The sequence below is a fragment of the Syngnathus floridae genome, chromosome 15 (assembly GCF_059516105.1).
Source record: "Syngnathus floridae isolate MCC-2025c chromosome 15, RoL_Sflo_1.0, whole genome shotgun sequence".
Lineage (NCBI taxonomy): Eukaryota > Metazoa > Chordata > Actinopteri > Syngnathiformes > Syngnathidae > Syngnathus > Syngnathus floridae.
Window position 1 is genome coordinate 3,709,244 of NC_142427.1, and position 17,132 is coordinate 3,726,375.

The 17,132-nt window shown below is 48.4% G+C and overlaps 2 protein-coding genes across 5 annotated transcripts; one reads left to right on the forward strand and one right to left on the reverse strand.

The window, feature by feature from the left end:
* Positions 1–703: 703 nt before the first annotated feature.
* Positions 704–16,734, reverse strand: capn5b (calpain 5b). Of its 4 annotated transcripts, none has more exons than XM_088399223.1 (14): positions 16,554–16,734; positions 15,609–15,817; positions 12,609–12,775; positions 10,526–10,657; positions 7,288–7,496; positions 6,929–7,121; positions 6,358–6,551; positions 6,149–6,226; positions 5,808–6,003; positions 5,613–5,735; positions 5,244–5,440; positions 4,775–5,076; positions 4,508–4,644; positions 704–4,194 (listed from the first exon to the last, which is right to left on the reverse strand). In XM_088399223.1, exons 3-14 carry the CDS (start codon positions 12,771–12,773, stop codon positions 4,012–4,014), a joined length of 2,109 nt encoding a protein of 702 aa, XP_088255349.1. In that variant the 5' UTR covers positions 12,774–12,775; positions 15,609–15,817; positions 16,554–16,734; the 3' UTR covers positions 704–4,011. The 4 variants fall into 4 exon arrangements, 3 of the variants coding, with proteins under 3 accessions (XP_088255349.1, XP_088255351.1, XP_088255352.1); XM_088399225.1 differs by having other exon boundaries at positions 4,775–4,896; positions 16,554–16,732; XM_088399226.1 differs by lacking the exons at positions 704–4,194; positions 4,508–4,644 and having other exon boundaries at positions 4,775–4,896; positions 4,985–5,076.
* On the forward strand, positions 8,034–8,606 carry LOC148385910 (olfactory marker protein-like). The gene has a single exon (XM_088399227.1). The coding sequence runs from the start codon at positions 8,034–8,036 to the stop codon at positions 8,604–8,606; it is 573 nt and encodes a 190-aa protein (XP_088255353.1).
* Positions 16,735–17,132: the final 398 nt, after the last annotated feature.

Consider the following 17,132-nt stretch of genomic DNA (forward strand, 5'->3'; position numbering starts at 1 on the left):
ATCCTCAATCTGCGGTGGGTCCGACAAGGGGTTCTTTCAAGGGTTTTGTGGCGCGGGCCGGCAAAAGAGTCCTCCGCATTCTCGTTGAACCATTCATGGCTGCTGATCCTGATTAGGAGGGTGCTGGGTGGAGTCTGTAGATGGAACAGGAGGAGGCGGTGACAACATTGTTAAGCGCACACGATGCAAAATTAAGCTTGGGTTGTGTCTGGGTTCCAAAGTAGCCAGCCACAAATGGGAGTCAATTAGGAAGTGCTTTGTAATGGAGTGCAGCTGCCACTGGATGCCGATCATAAAGCATCAACAGCACGCTTCGAGCATGTTTGCAAATGTAAACATAAACACAAACAAACAATGGAGTTCTGAAAACTTGAACTCATTTAATTATTTGCATTTTTCTTTGCATGTCTTAATTCTGGTAAAACAAAAATATGTCACGTCCGTGTCGTGGGACGCTCGCTCAGCCAGTAACTTCCCTCAGCCACCACCTCAGCCTCCCCTCCCCACCCCCCGTCTTGTGGAGGCTCACAGTCAGAATCTGTTCCGTGTCCGAGTGGACTTCTGTCTGCTGTCCGTGAGTCTCAATCCCGCCTGTGTCTTTGTTTGCCCACCTCCCTTCCCTTCAATAAACCCTGATCCAAGCTGCATTTGGTCACCCTGCTATACTCATTCATGACAAAATATGAAGTAAAAAAAGACAAGATTATTATTTTCAGTTTTATTTAAAAGTCATGCCACAAGTTGACATTAAATACAAAAAAAAAAAAAGGAGAAAAAAAGACCCTCGCCCCAAATCGCAGCTATAAAATAAGCACAGTGCACCCTAGCAGTCAAAGCACGGGCATCGATTCAATGACAAAAAAATAAAGAATTGAGTCGTTAAACAGAGAAGACACAAAAAAGCACACACACGGTACACATGGGGCAAGTACGCCTCTCGAAAGCTCCACAGCCAATCGCACTCAGCTTTAGCGCAAAGAGCGGCTATAGTTCCAGAGATATACTGTATACATCTTGATATACTTGCTGGGTATATGTACGTACTGTAGCCATATAAAATCAACAAGGCTATAAAATATTCATAAAAGTGTCACCATGCAGGAAAATATTCCAGTTTTCGAGAAGAAAAGTACAAGAACGTCACGGCCGCGGCGAGAAAAGCCGACACGATGACGTCATCGGCCAATTTTGTTTGTTTTCGTGCAACGATGTGCAACGTGGCCGCTGTTTTCAAGTTGTCTGAACAGCCAAACAGCATGCGAGCCAGTCACGTCCCCTTGTCAAGTCAGCGGACGATCACAGAGTAACCGTTTGCAGAGAATCAAGACGGCATTTTACAAGAAGTTGTACTTTCCAGCCATAAAATGGAGATTTATTTGGAGAACGCTTTTAAGAGAATAACATTTGATTGAAACAGTCTATCGTCTGTCTGGATGCATGCGTGAGTAAGACGCAAGCCCGCTGCATGGATTCATCAAAGTAGCAATAGCGTGTTGCCAGGTAGCTTTTTTTCTCTCTCTCGTTTTTTCTTCAACAGTCCCAAAATATAAATATAGATATTTTGTTATGAATTCAAAGCCGCTTTTGCTACATGCAATGGCATTCACGTATAAAAAGTCTCGGTCAAGGTGTATACGTAGGTCAAAGTCCCGACGGTGTTTATGCATGACAGTGAAATCCCTACCATGCGCAATACTGTAAAATTGGCATGTGGCATCCAAAAAATGATACACGAAAGCAAAACCTCGACAAATATTGTGAAATAGCACATGCGTGAATCCCACGAACATTTCGGTCAATCCGTAAAGCAAGTCGCGAACAACATTGAAGACAGCCAAGCGTTGTGGCCGTGTGATAGGCGGTCGCAAGCTTGAACATATTTTTTTGTGTTTTTGTATTATGGAAATTATCAGGCAAAAAACTAAGCAGAGTGTCTTAGAGAACACTTTTTTGGCACCAATCACACTCAGAACGTTGGCCGCCAGAAGCCTCTCATTTTTCGTCCAGCGCCTAAAAACAGCAGCTCGCGCTTCGCACCCGGCATCCATCCAGCGCTCTGATATAATAGGCGACTGGCATTAGCGCATAGATAAAAAGAAAAAAAAAAGGCATGATAGGGTCTCGACGCTAAAGGCTGCGGACAGAGCGGAAAAGCGAGTCGTGCATTTGTAAAGATGCTGCACGGCGAGAAAATGTGTGCGACACTTGAAGTAATGGCGGGCGGCTCGATTAAAATGCAATCGGAGCCAAATGGAAAAGTTGCTCTTACATTCAACGTGAAAATAAACGCGCACATTTTCTATTTGTCGAGAATTCGGGATGGGCAGAGCAATTGTTCGATCAGTCGACGGGTTGTTAAGCGCGTCCGTTGTGAAGCATGAATTGTTGATTCTCTTGAGGCGCGCACCAAAATAGCGGTTGAAACATTGGAGGGACGCCATTTTCAAAGAAATTTCGGTCGGAGCCATTTTCAACTTGGATGCAGCTCTGATACAACAGACTAAAGTTGACTAGTGCGTCCGAACGGCGAGAGTAAAGGAAGACTCGAGCGCGGTGACTTGAAACATCTTCTGCAAAAACCGACATCCAATTTTAAAGGGCCAGTTAGGAAATTACGAGTGATGTTTCTCAAAGCAAGAAGGCCTTAAGAGCCTCTCGCCCCTTGAAATGATCCACACTCGAATCGATTGCTGAATTTAGGGCCCATCCCGAGAAATCAGACAGAATACAAAGTATCATTGAGTGTTCAATGCAAAATCCTTGAATGACTCCAAAGGTTGTTGTTTTTTTAAAGAGGCAATTGAACGCGCCATGGCACCGTTTGTTTGGCAAGTTTTCTCCTCCTGTGCGGCTAAAGCGACATGAGTGCGAGGCATGCGATCCCAATGCGGGCCCCTCTGTCGCTTTCATGTCTTTCCTCCCAGAAACAGATGTACAAGTTTGCGCATGTCAGGCAGTGATGTTGCCTTTATGATGATGCGGCGGCACCAGGGAGGCGGTGGTTCGGGCCCCCGAGTTCGCCGCTCGGGGGCAGCCCGTGTGGCAGCCGCAAAGGGTCACAAAGGAGTGGGGGCTGACAGGCTGCTCCTTGGTCCCACAAAGCACTTGTTTACAAGGGGGGGGGGGACTCCAAGATTAGACACTGCCCGCTAAGCTACGACCGAAGAGATGTGCAGCACAGGTTGGGAAAAAAGACAAAAAGGCTTTCTGGGCCATGCGGTCATCCATAGCGTTTGGCAGAGACGTGTCTTGGTTTGAAAGTGAAGGAAGACGGGAAAAGCGAGGCTGTTGGCTTGCTTCAGGGATGACGGGCGGCGCTTGCTCGCCAAACACTGGACTGCGGCCATGGATACAAAATGTATCATCAGTATTAACGGGTGGGAGAGGCCGGGAGTCAAAGTGTGTCTTCCACAGGGATTCAGACAGGGTGTCAAGTCAGCATAGCAACACGGTCGACGGGGCGTCGTCCCTGTTTCGGGGGAGATGCACCAATGTTTGGGAGTGAGCAGACACGGCGGCCACCAGAGCACCGAGAAAGACAAGTGACACGCGGCGAAAGCCAAGCCGTGCCCCCCCTCTCCTGCCCCTCCGCGTAAAAGACACAGACGCAGCCTTAAGGCAAGGCAAAGCCCTTGGAAATGTTGGCACGCCAGTGCAGAAACGTCTGCATACGCATCACACTTGCATCTCGTGCGGGGATCACTTCACACCAAAATCCATCCATCAAAAGCAAAACAACAGAAAGGGGAAACAAAGTGCTCCTCACTGGCCTTTTCCCAGTGACAAAACATGGCCAGTGACACTGAAGAAAGATCTTTAGGGAAATAAAGGCCATTCAAATGTTAGTGTCAAGGTTGAAGAAATTGGCATGAAAAAAGACAGAAAAAATGCAGAGGGAAACGAGAAAAGAAAAAACCCTTGCGGGAGGGGCGGGGTGTGTGAAAGAAATAAGGAGAGAAAGAACTGGCCAAAAAAGTGGTAATAAATATGACATTTGTGAAGGGGGGGCGGTCAGATGTTGGTGAGTGTGGTGGAGGTGATGAGGCGCACGGTGAGCGTGCCGGGCAAGTCGCTGTCCTGCCGACTGCCTTTGTCGCGGAGGTGCAGCGTGTGCTGCTCCTGACGCTCGTTGGGATCGCTCAACATCACCACCTGACCCAGGAAGGTGTCCACGATCATGTTCTTGTTGTAGATCTGACCCCAAAGAGAGAGAGGGAGACAGGCAGGAAGCAAAAAGAAGAAAAGTGGAAGCTTAGGAAGAATTGCAGCTTGAAAAAGAAACAGCCACCAGGACAAATCATCCAGTCGTGGCCAAACGTGACTCTGGGCACATTAGCCCTTTTGCAAGGGGATTTTGCTATCTCTCCAGCTAGCTCGCCATTCGGATGTCTAGCAGGCCAATCCGTCGGGTTGTGACATCGGACGAAAAAGAGCACCGAGTGAAAACAAGCAAACAACATTTGAAGGGCTCGGACTCAGCCAAAGTACCCAAGCGGATGGCCCTCACCTCGATGTGGACTCCGTCTTTGGGCTTCTTGCGGTAGAACAGAGCCTTGACATCAAAATTGGGGCTGCGGGTGTCCTTGTGAACCGGCGAGCGGACCCTTTCGCCTTCGCAGGTGATGATCACGTACGGGTCCAGGGCTAGAAGTGACGACATTCTAGATTCTTATCTTATCAAATCTTATAAATGTAAATGACCGAGATACAAATTTCACGGCGGCCGTCAGAGTTTGGCTCGTTCTAGTGTTCAATTTGAAATCATTTTAATGACCTCCGTTGGAATCCTGTCCCTGCAGACCCTCGGCGTTGAGAACGTGGACCTGGGTGACCAGCTGCGGGTAGCCGCACATGCCCGTCCAGCACGTTTGAGGAGGCTCGTCCAGACTCAGCTCTCTGAAGCGAGTCAGCGGAAGAGAAGGGAACGCGCGTGTCATTCTACGTACGGCCGCCAGAGGGCACTCTAAGCTAAGAATGCTCACACCTGAGTCTTGAGGAAGGAAATTTGACATTTGCGTTCCAAAAGTCATTTTAGCCACGTCAAGTTGTATTTCCGGCTCTGCGCTTACTGCCGGACTTTTGCCAGCGCGAGAAAGAAGGCAAAGAAAAGTAAAATATTGGAGGTTCAAACTCAACGTGGAGCCACCCATTTTACAATGGAGTCATGAAATTTGATTGAAAATCTATGATGATGTCATCCATATTATCTCTGACTTAATTGAGAAGAAGGGGAAGTCCACTACTTGCAGTCCGAAGGCACGTCGGTGAAGACGCGGAGCAGAAAGTCTCCCCGCTGGCCCGGGTCAAAGGTGGTGGGGATGATGACATAGCGGCCCTCCTTCAGCTCCTTCCTGAGAAAGACGCAGCGCGAGTTGATGTAGATGGAGCCGGCCACCTTCTGCTGGCTCGAGTGCATGCGGTACTTGCGGTTCAGCTCCACCTGAGGAAGCAAAGCGCATGTCAGAAGGGAGGATGATCGCGGCTGGCTTACATGGCGGGGAGAGGGAAGTCCGGTCTTGCCCGCTGAAGCCCGAGCGGCTGCTCCCGCGACCCGGCCCCAGAGGAGCGCCAGAAAATAGATTTTCTGGGTCCGCTTTGTTACTTCTCTTTACCTGGTGGATATCAAAGCCGATGGCAAGGTTCTCCCCCTTGCCTTCTTTGGGCGTGGCTCTCTTCTCCTTCTGCTGCAAGCAGATCAACACCTCGTCCTCCACCTTCTTCACGTCAAACACGTACTAGAGGGAGAAGAGAGGCGACGTCAAAAGCGCTGTGCCTTCAACGAATGTTGGTGAAACATGGCATTGCACCTGAGGGTTCTGGAGGAAGGTGGCCTTGTGATTGATGCAGCCGCCAGAGCGGTTACGCAGGGGGTCCTGGCGGTGGAGCCAGGAACCCCGCATCACCTCCTCCTCCCACGTCTTGTGGATGCTCAGGTACGACGTGTTGATGAGGCGGCACAGGATAAGGTCGGTGAAGTACTGGCAGAAGTCGTCAAAGGTCATCCTAGAGAGAGCCCAGAAGGGAAACGTCAAAACATTCAGGATCATTCTTTCTATGAAGAAGACTTTTGACACCCACTACTCATGGCTTTAGCTTCCGATATTTACAGAAATGTTGATTTGATGTGTTGGACATTTGTTTTCCTCACCAGAACTCGCCGTCGTCCTGCACGGTGACGCCGAGTTTCTCCCTCTCGCTCTTGCTCACCTTGTTCCATTCCTTCGAACTGCAACAGCGGCGGGGGAGAAACAAAAAAACGTTGGGTCGAGCGCACCTTCTGGCATCATGCCAATGTTTGAGCGCCTTCGCTAAGCATCAAGGGCGATTGTGCGGAATGTGGGTGACAAGCAGGGGAACCTGTCACTCCATGGGCCGCTCCACTCCTTCTCTCCCCACGGGTTCCTCATGCGAATCATATGGAGCTTCTCCGACTTGAAATACGCCAGCAGCCCGTGGCCCAGGCGCACTTTGCGGACGTCGGTCACGGCGTAGGCGTGGCCTTTGACGAGGCCGCATTCCAGCCGCGCCTCCATGTCCTCCACCGTGGTTGCCTGGGAAAGCAAATGTGCATAATCAGACACATCCAGGGAAGTCCAAAAGAAGCGATCTGTGCTCCTTGACTGATGGGGGGGTTCCTCAGGGATGACTACTTGGACACCTCCTTTTTCCTTGCGATCTGTGCTCCCTGACTGACGGGGGGGGGGAGGGCCTCAAGGATGACTTCTTGGACATCTCCTTTTCCTTTGCAATCCGTGCTCCTTGACTGACAGGGGTGCCTCAGGGATGACTTCTTCGACACCTCCTTTTTCCTCTGTTACCTACTGTGCTTGGATTCGTGCATAAGCATACTGACCGATTGAGATGTTTGGATCAGATGGAGATGTTTGGCATTCAGCAAGTTTTGTTGCAAAAAGCAGAGTACACTTACCCGAATGGAGCAGCTAATAAGGCCGTCTCGGTTGTGCACTTTGAGGACTCGTTCAAACAACTGATTGCGGGCCGCCTCGTCCGTTGCCATTTGGGCCTCCAGCAGGTCCACGGGCTCCGAGACCCCCCCCGTGAAGTCCACCAGCGCATCCGCCGTGTTGCCGCCGTCCAGAGCCTCGTAGCAGCCGTACACCCTGAGGGAGAAAAACAAGTCCGTCAGGCCTGTCCGAGAACTAACGAATGAGCGGCAACAAGCTGAGCGGCTAACAAATGCTCTCACTTACGCTCACGAACAAACGAGCTTATGGCTCGTCCGCGCTTACTTCATAAACTCGCCGTAACTCAGCTGGGGGAACTAACTTGGCGTATGCCTTCTCCACCAAGGCGCTCCAGAACTCGTTGCTGTCGTTGGAATGACAGTAGACCAGCTGGTTTTCGACGGTGGGCAGTCGGTCATCAATCACCACGTCCACCCACTCGCCGAAGCGCCAGAAGCGGAAGTGGAAAATGCCGCCGTATGAGTCGGGCTTCTCCGTGTCCCACTCCTGCTCCTTCCAGTCGGGAATCACCTGAAAAGGAAGCGGGCCGGGGAGACGCTTAGCCAAACTCGTTGATGGCCAATCACGTCAAGGCTTTATTGCCCTGCCGTCGTCACTCAGAAATCCGGCTGGAACGGCGTGGGAGTCAATGATGCGTAAAGTAACTACAACCATGAAGCCACGGTTCTCCTATCCAAAGGAAATGAGAACGAAGATTTCCCTCTAATTTACGCTGTTTCTCAGTTAGATGGCAGGCAGAGACAAAAAGGCCTCCCTCCCACCCTTGCTCCAAGAGTCCCTTTCTCAACTCGATTGATACACTAAACAGAAGTGTTGAGCAGCCTCTTAGATGGATTTTCAGGTCTTACCGCCAATCATCCTTTGCAATCGTTAACAGAGTAACTCATGACAAAAACAAAAGACAGCAAAAACAAAAGCCAGCAATGCCACACGCGCAAACGTCGCCAGAGGACGCCTGCGGGGTGGATTCCCGCACGGGTTCCACGTATTCCAAGCAACGAACGAGCAAACTGAGGCAAGCGGCACCCCCTTGAGTACGAAAGCCAAATGTCACGAGCACTTGTTTCCAGGTGTCTTTGGCAGTTAAGACGCGCCACCACACGGTGCACAATGAGCCACTCCTCTCTTTTGGCGTTCATGGCCAACACCCTGGAGCTGCACTTTGGCCCGGACCCACAGCTGAGCGAGGTGATGCGCCTGCGTGTCCAGTCCCTGCAGCAGCGCGGGCAGAAACGTCAGGACGGCGAGCGCCTGCTGTGGCCCGACGAAGCCGTGTACCACCTGGACTTTGCCCAGCAGTCGCTGCGCTTCTCCTATTGGATGGTGCGTTTGGCCAAGCCAGGTCGCCTGGCCATTACGGCCACGTCGCAGCTGTGGACGCCGGACCTCACCCACCCAATGACCCGGCAGCTCCTGGAGCCGTCGGCGGTCTTCTGGAACGTGGTGGGCAACCCCTGCCAGACGGGCACCAAGTGCTACGAGTCGGACGTGTGCGAGTTGGGCGAGCGCATCGCTGAGCTGGCCAAGGTGAGGAAGGTCATGTACTTCCTGTTTGCCTTTGGGGAGGGCTGCTGCCCCGACGCGGTGGACTGCTCCATCGCCTTCACGGCTGGCAGCTGAATGCTTCTGTGAAGCCTCGCTTAACGCTTGCATTTCTACCCGGGTAGCTGGAAATACGTAGTTCACTCCATCACCGTCTGTGAATCTAAGTCAAAGTTCTTTTTTCAAATCGATTCTCCCATCATTAAGCAGACTGTGCATAATGCTGCAAAGGCTTACTCATTCTAAGCTGGTGCAAAAAGTTTCAGAACCACCGGGTAACGCAATTGTGGATTTGCGGATTCAAAAAGAGTGCAATACTTTGAATGACTGGGATTTTTTCAGGATCTGGTTCCATAAAGCACCCGGCTGGCCAGCTTAAAATTGACAGCTTATCTGCTCGACAAAGAATTTCTTTACAGCGAAGAAGTCATCTTCACATGTTCTATCTAGTGCACTGTTTCCCAACCACTGTGCCGCGGATCACTGGTGTGGCGTGAGAGATATTCAGCTGTGCCATGCGAAATTGTCCAATATTAATTATGGAGCGCATTGTAAAAAGGATCTCCAAACCATTGGTCAGTTAGCGCAAGGCCTGGCACTTGCTAATTGCGCATGCATAGCTAATCAGACAATCTTGAGATTTCATGTTGTGTCGGTCTGATTGTGCTGAATCGGCACATATTCAGTTTGCTGCTGTGTGCTTTTGATAACAGTGATGCTCTGACGGCCGTGGTGCGTTTGTGGACTGACGGAAATCCCACCATGTAGTTCAACCGGAGAACCTGGATTGTTCATTTTCACCAACATGAATACACAGTCAAGTCGTGACACCTTGACTGTGATCACCACTCAGCATGCTGCCAGAACAGCAGAGTGTCTTTAAACGTGACTTTTTTCTTATTGTCGCAATATTTATTGAGCTAGTCTAAAACAGTAAACTAAGTCATGTTGATTCTTTTGGATTTTAATCACAATCACTTTCATTAGTTTATTCCTTACACTATATATATATATTTAAAAGATATACGTACATTTATTTGTTTCTATTCAATTATTCCACTCTTTCCATATACTGTATATACATATATAGGAATAGGACTTTGTGCGTTCACAATGTCTTTCATTGTAATACACCGTATTTATTCTAATTATCACCCAGGGCGATAATTAGAGAAGGTTTATGTCCAACAGGGGGGGGGGGGATTAATAGAGAACACTTTTTGTCCGATCGCCAAGGGGCACTGAAATGGGCGATAATATGTATATTTTCCTTATGTAGTATGCAATACCTGCATCTCACGGTGTTCTTAACACTAGAACAGCGGCTGTTTTGATCTATCTCTAACAGCGGGGTGCGTCAATTGACGCTCCATCAATGCGACACGTTACTGTCGCACATCACGTGTTGTATCATGTTATCGCGATAGTCTTGTTCGAGCGCACGCCCCGGTAACGTAATTGTGTGAGGATATTGTAGAGGAGTGACGAGTGTAATTGTATCATAGTTTATGGAGAAAAACAATTTAAAAGGGACATTCGACATGCTGTCAAATCAGTCATATTTAAACTTGTGCAATGACGTCGGCATGCGGTCGTGGAGGATAGCGTAACTTTTGGGGGGAATTTCTAGCAGCATGGGCGATAATTAGAAGTATCAATGTTTTTTATTTATGTCATCGCTAACACACACTGGGCGATTATTAGAATATGGGCGATAATTAGAATAAATACGGTAACTCATTTCAATAAAGAAGGGTGTGTAACACTTAACAGATTTTTGTTGGTGGAGTGCCTCAAGATTTTTTCCAATAAAAAGGTGTGGCGTGGATGAAAAAAGGTTGGGTTTGAGTGAGTAGGCCAAGATGGCCATTTGAGATCCGCGATCAAAAATTTTGCTAACTGCTTGATTGGTCCCCCAAATGTTAAAAAGTCAATACTAGCCGTTTAGCGTAGTGGGCGGGCAGGCAGGCAAACAACACAAGGCGAGCGCTGCTCACCTTTTGCCATAGTGACTCTCTGGAGGCTAAACTGGAGCAGGCCGCCACAAACCAGCAATTGCCTAGCTGCCCCTGGTGGAGGTCGTGAGCGCTGATGCCGTCCACAAACAGGTGAGGATCCTCGCACAGCTCCTGCATGCGTGTGTAAAAAAGAAAGGGCTCGTTCATTGGCAACATTCAAAGACAGACGTGATTGGATTTTGAAAAAACAGGTCGGGCTAATGCAAGCTCCTCCCTGAGGGCCGATTTTTTAACTATCTTTCTCTTAGACTTTGGTGCTGTCTTGTGTCATCTTAGGCTTGCATGTGTGCAAAATGTGTGGCGAGCGAACTGTGTATATACAGCGGAAGGAATCACTTTTGGTCCCATGCCACTTCACATAGAGGGAGTGGGTGCTTGTTAACAAAGGCAGGCCAGACCAACATATGCGTCTTCTGCTGACGTGGAGGAGACCTTAAATGCGTTTGAGAAGTCACATTTAGCCAGCGAGCAAGCGCACGTGTCCAGGCCCATTTGGGGCCTCTGTGCGGTCTTTGGTTACAACCAACAATGTGGCGCTCAATTAGCTGCTGCAGTGTTTTCTCTCTCACACTTGCATTGTGCAAGTTGGGCTTGGAACCTCACTGTTTACAGAGAGACGGGCCGCCGCCTGCCTCCCTTTTTTGTACCAATGCATTAAAAACAAGGATGACTCAGCAGAGGCAATACAGAATGTAGCTTATTTATGATGTCAGAATGGTGCCTCCTCGCCGACGTTGCCCGACCCGACGGCGACTGTTTGTAGAACAGTTAAGGTTTCGGTCCGCAGCGGCTTCAACTGTTGCGGCGTGGCGGAAACAAAGAGAGTGGCTCTTCCCGACCGCATGAAGGGGGTCATCTCAGGCAGGAGAGTATTAAAAGAGTATTGATGGCAACGCGGCCTCCGCAGACGGCAAAATGATGCCGCGGCCGAGCGCCATCTAATGATTTACCCGCTCGCTGGCCCGCTCTGCAGTCGGCACCATGCATCCATCTATCAGCCCTGCAGACAAAGTGCTCACCGTATCGCAAACACTTGCTAAATATGCCCGCATGGCAACAGAAATGACCTGAGTCTGTCCTGTCGTGACTCTCCTCGATGAGGGCAGAACGGAGATGGCATACTGGAGCCAAGCAGACGCGTGTCGGGGCGCAATGTTTTCAACAAATTGAACAAGGAAAAAAGGTCAAGTGGCAGCTCAGTGAGACGGCTCTGGATGAGGAACCGTTTTATAAGTCCCTACGCTTGATGCTGCCACCGGGACTTTAGCCCCTTTTTTCATGGCGAGAGAAAAAATACTTTTTTCCCCCACAAAAATGACCCCCCCTAAACTTTCAATGTCTGGAACATTTGCTTCTCTCTGGGCGGCTACATGTCAGTGGTTTGCTGTTAAACTTGATGATTGTGCACTTTCCCCGTGGCGGCGAGCTTTCGGTGGCCATTAGAAGGAAGACGGGGAAACCCGCTTAATGCTTCCTGTGGAACTAATGTACGTTGGGGTGAACTTGTGTGGTAAATGTCCATTATTGCTCTGGCGATGCTCATTCGGGCTTTGTTATTAAAAGGTACATTAGTCTCACCTTCTTGCGAGAGTGCAGTCGTTATCTACTTAAGCCAAGGAATGAATAGAGGGAATCGTGTTTATCTAGGCATGTAAAGACCGAGGCAAAATCAAATGCGCGTCATTTAATCGTGTTGAAATGCTACAGCGTGCCCAGTGCTGCTCCATGTTTTTCTCCTCTCACGGCGTTCAGTGCGCGTGACTGACGTCAGCGCAGAGCGAAACATATCATCTCTGTGACCCAGTTTCCATGGCAATGCGTGCCGCCGCTGCAAAAAGAGGCTACTCCATCCGCAACCACATCAGTGTGCTTGGACGATTACCCTTTATGCTCATCGGGGAGTCAAGCGCAATACTGCAACATCCGGCGAAGACACGGGCTAAGCTAACGTTAGCGTGTGTGCTTATTTTCTCCAATTTTACCCGTGTACTCGGAGAAACGCATGTGTCAAGCACACATGCATTTCTCTGATGCATTTCGAGGTTTGTTTGGAGCAACTCACTCGCGGTCTCTTCCACACCACGCGTCCGATCCTGTTGCCCAGGTAGAAGAGCGAGTCGTCGACGGCGGGGAAGCGGGGGTCCTCGAAGAGCAGGCCACTCTGCAGGCACTGCCTCTTCAGGGTGGAGTACTGCTGCCCCTCGAAGGCCTTCACCGACGCGAACATGCCTGCGGCGCAGGAGAGGACATTTTAAAAAAGCGACCATCCGTCCATCCAACTTCTTCCGCTTATCAGAAAGCCCAGGCTTCCCATATTCCCAAAGCACAGCAGGGACAAAGTCCACAAGCGCAAGTAGATTGGTCACCTGAGAAAATGAGCGCAAAGTGTTATTAAATTATTTCTTCTGTTTTCCTAGTGCCACCCCCCACCCACTCCTCGCTTGACTGAAACCTTCATCGTTCGCCATCTCGGCGGGAACTAAAGGTCCTGTTGTGAGTGCACCTGATTCTTCTGTATTCACAATGATTAATCCATCTCCCGACATCCTCCTAATTATCACAGTTATGCAGAGAGGAAGACATCGATTGATAACGGGGCCGGGTCGCTCTCAAATGGAGCCGTCTTGATCGATAACCGTGCCACTGGACAGCACTCTCTACCATTTACCCTAATTTGTCTCTGGCAAATGCCACTGGTCAATCTTGTAAATTTCAATACTGATGTCATACCTGGCCGGTTGCGCTAGCGTCGACGTATCGGATTGATAAGAGCGAGGCTGGATTTCCAAACATGCAAACTCCACAAACAATGTTCAAAAATCAACTCTTGGACCAATGTATTTTGCCTGGAATTAAGGATTTTTTTCCATTGGATCCACAAAATGAACACTCAATGAATTCTAATGACATGAATTACAAATAAGACAACAAAAAAAGAATTTATGTCCATCGACACAAAGCATCTGCCTATCACATTTGAGGACAACTCATGCGGGAGACTTGCAGGAATAGTCACCGCTGATGCTTTTGAGAGGAGTCGTGACAACCAAACAAAATGGACGTAACAGCAATTTTCCTTGCTGGGAAGGGTGATTATAACGACAAGCGTCAAATCAAGAGCGCGCACAGCTAGCAGGTAGGCAGTGTCACATTGCGGCTGGCCTCTGAGTGTGCGCTGCTGTTTGGGCGGGGGGGCTGACCGATTGAGTCTGCTTCAACTGTCAGACTGATTAAACTTGTAGCTGTGAAGAAGGAGCAGTAATGCACTAAAGACAGAGAGAGAGCGAGAGAGGGCGGGTTCCAGCACATCAGACCTCATCTACCTTGCAACTGAGTGAGGAGGCAGAGGCGGGCTATCCCAGGCTTCCCATCCTCCCACCACAGTTAGCTCCTCCCGCCCTCTGCGGCACCAACGTCTCCCGCTGCTGGCTCAAATGCAGGCTTGGCTCCGACATTGCCTGGCTCCTTGGTGATCGCCCGTTCGTTCCGAAGCCAAATTAACCCCAGCGGAAACCCATCTGGTTGATTACCAGAGGAGGCCTTAGAATCCTCACAATATCGAGCCGTGTTAATAGTGTGAGCAGCATTAGCAGCATTTTTGCAAATGAAATTTGCTTGGCTTTCAACTAATATCGGCAAAACACTCTACTTCAAAACACAGCGTAATATTAGGCTGTCATTTCAAAGAACACAAATGTATTTTGGCCGGAAAATGTATGTATGTTTATTATATTATGCCTTTAAACTCCTCGTTTTGGATCTCTGTGTAAAAAAAAGCTCTTAGTTGAGCAATTGTTAAATAATGAAAGAGACGGACATTAAAATAAAAATAAATAAATCGAAACTTTTAAATAGTCATTAGATAGTTAATGATGCATGGAACAAAGAGGAAGCCATTAAACTTTGGGGCCATTTAAGATTGATATTTTCATAATGAAGGCCGATAAAGACACCTTGGCTGTTTAAAACAGAGGCGGCGAAAGCGACAAATCACACTTCAGTGGGGCAAATAAAGTTACGCTTCAAACCGTTCTGTCCACATAAAGAGCAGAGAAAGTCTACACACTCCAGCCCAAGTGAGACCAAAATCAATTATTTCAAAAGTTTTTCCACTATGAAAGTCAACTATATAAAACAAAGGAAAAACAGAGAGCTGAGATAATAATGTACTTGCATAAGTGTACACACCCTCTTGCAACTTGGGGTGTGGTTACGTTCAGAATTATCCACTCATGGTTAGTCAGTCTCGGCATACAATTAAAGTGCTTCTGGTTAACCCCAAATATACCTCCGATGTTCCAGTGTGTTCTACCTGTAAGATCACAAACATCTTTAGCTTTATTTTCTCTGATAAAAAAACTCAAATTTTCTCCTTTTTAAAAATAAACAAAACAAATCTATCCGCAGCCAAATAAATGCCAGCTTGTTCTCCGTGCTGCTGTGTCTACGCATGCACTTAATGTGTCTTGTCCGTCTTTCCAGCTCTCTCAGTGCTGTGCACAACAATGCACTTACTTCGCGGACCACGGAGGAAGATAGCTGCAAAAGATCACACAAATTATTTAATGAAATAAGAAATCCTCACTTTAACAAGATTCCTCTGGGCATGATCTCACAAGATGGTGCCCAATCAAGCAAATTGGGTAAGAATTTCAGGAAAGAATGAAGGCGAGGTTAAAACCACGGTACCGCTAATTGGGTGGCATTTTTGCTTGTGCGGTGAGATTTTCGCTGATGTAAAGCATGTGCTTTGCCCCAGTAAAGATGTGAAAACACTGGATCATTGGATGTCTATAATGATCCTGTCAAGTAGTGATACTTTTCTCCTTATATTCTTTGAGTCAGTGCTGGAGGAAAAAAAATCGAATTGAAACAATAGCATAGTGCTCCTATTACATATATTCTGCTATATTAAGCACATTGTGCATATGAAAGGATGCTTTAGTGGCAGTGAGTAAGTAATAGCATCGTGGTTCTCCTGCGAGTTTCAGAGCCGCTCCACCGTCCCCCCCCCCCGAGCACCTGCGCCCCCGGCGGCGCGCGACGTCGAGCGCTCGGTTACCTGCACAGAGGCCTCTCCCGTGGCAACGCGGTTCCCTCTCTCTCGCTCTCTCTCTCGGGTCCTCCTCCGGGGGTCAGGGGGCGGTGGGGAGTCCAGCGGGTCCGACACTCGCTCTCTGCGGGGGCGGGGGAGGTGGGCTGGCCGGGTTCCTCGCCTCGCTCCCTGTCTGGTCCTCTCCTCCGCCGGAGCACCGCTCTCCTCCTCCTCCGCTAAGAGCAAGAGTCAAGCTGGCGTGTATCACTCCGCGGTGACATCGGACGTTTACTGGGTTCTCAAATAATGAAACATTGTACAATATTTTAAGATGCTTTAAAGAAATCATGCATATTATTCAAGTGTAAATTAATTATGAACACCGAAAAAACATTTTATAAGGTCAGCCTTATCCCGAAATGACAAACTTGAGAGCTAGCTTGCTGAGCTAACGTCTCCATTAAAAATACCTATCGAAAACACTCGATGCTTTATCCTACTGAATTAGAGAAAGCTCATTCGTCAACCACTCGTGTATTTTCTAATACTGACAGTCACGAAGCACCTAAAATTGGTATTATACTCTCACTTGATTATGTTGTGGCTGATGGTGTAATGGTACACTCGCCTGTCTTGTGTGCAGGCACCGTGAGTTCGATTCTCACATGTGACGGTTTGTGACTTAAATAACAAATAAAAACATTTTCCTAAAAAATCGTTTTGAATGTATTTTGAAAGCAACCTCCAGGAAGTCGTCTGTTGAGAGAAAGCAGACACACTGGTCATGCGCAGAGCCGCGTCCTGCTCAAATCCCTAGGCTCTTTTGACACAAATAAGAGGATGATATATACTGTGATTAATAAACGAGCCGTCTAATTAAAGTCGGGTAAGTTTCCTTAGCTGCCATCTGTCTATATTAGAAAAGAAAGAATATGTCAATCTGCATCTCTGCCTTCCTGACCCAGTTCATACCGTTTTTCCTGCCCTCAGACATCCTTTTTATTCATGCATCCTTTCTTCCTTTGCCAAATTTGCTTTTATGTCTTCCTTCCACGCCAGACTTGCCTTTTCTTCTTTCACAATTGCTTTTTTCTTTCCGTAAACTGCTACTCTACTTTCCCTGCCTACTTGTCCGCAAGGAACAGCCATCAAATATAATTTTAAAGCTTTGCTCTGACGCCCCCTTCTGGCTTCCGGGATTCACCAGTTAAATGGAATGTCCTGGAAACAGGACACAACTTATAAAAAAAAAAATCGGCGGGGGGGGGGGGGTTGTCTGAAGCGTCCACGGAGACGTCTCATGGTAAATCCACTTTGCTGTCTTTTATTTTCATTTTCTTGTGTATTAGGACTCTCCAAGAGTGCAGAAAAGTGTAAACTATCCCTTGAGGTGCTGCCGAGATACTTTTATGATCTGTTTGGGGGCTATTTTTTACTCCATTCAGTTTTCTCCATTTTCTATTACGTGTTTTTATCTATTACATCACATCCGTTGGGGTGGGACAAATCAAACAAGGTAAGGGTGCTGCCACGCGGTTTCGCAAATTTCAA

Coding starts and splice junctions, on each gene's coding strand:
- capn5b (XM_088399223.1), bottom strand. CDS start 12,773: ATGTTCGCGTCGGTGAAGGCCTTCGAGGGGCAGCAGTACTCCACCCTG. Junction 6,552..6,928: donor TTATTAGCTGCTCCATTCGG/GTAAGTGTACTC, acceptor TTGCTTTCCCAG/GCAACCACGGTGGAGGACAT. Junction 4,645..4,774: donor GGGACAGGATTCCAACGGAG/GTCATTAAAATG, acceptor CGTCACTTCTAG/CCCTGGACCCGTACGTGATC.
- LOC148385910 (XM_088399227.1), top strand. CDS start 8,034: ATGTCACGAGCACTTGTTTCCAGGTGTCTTTGGCAGTTAAGACGCGCC.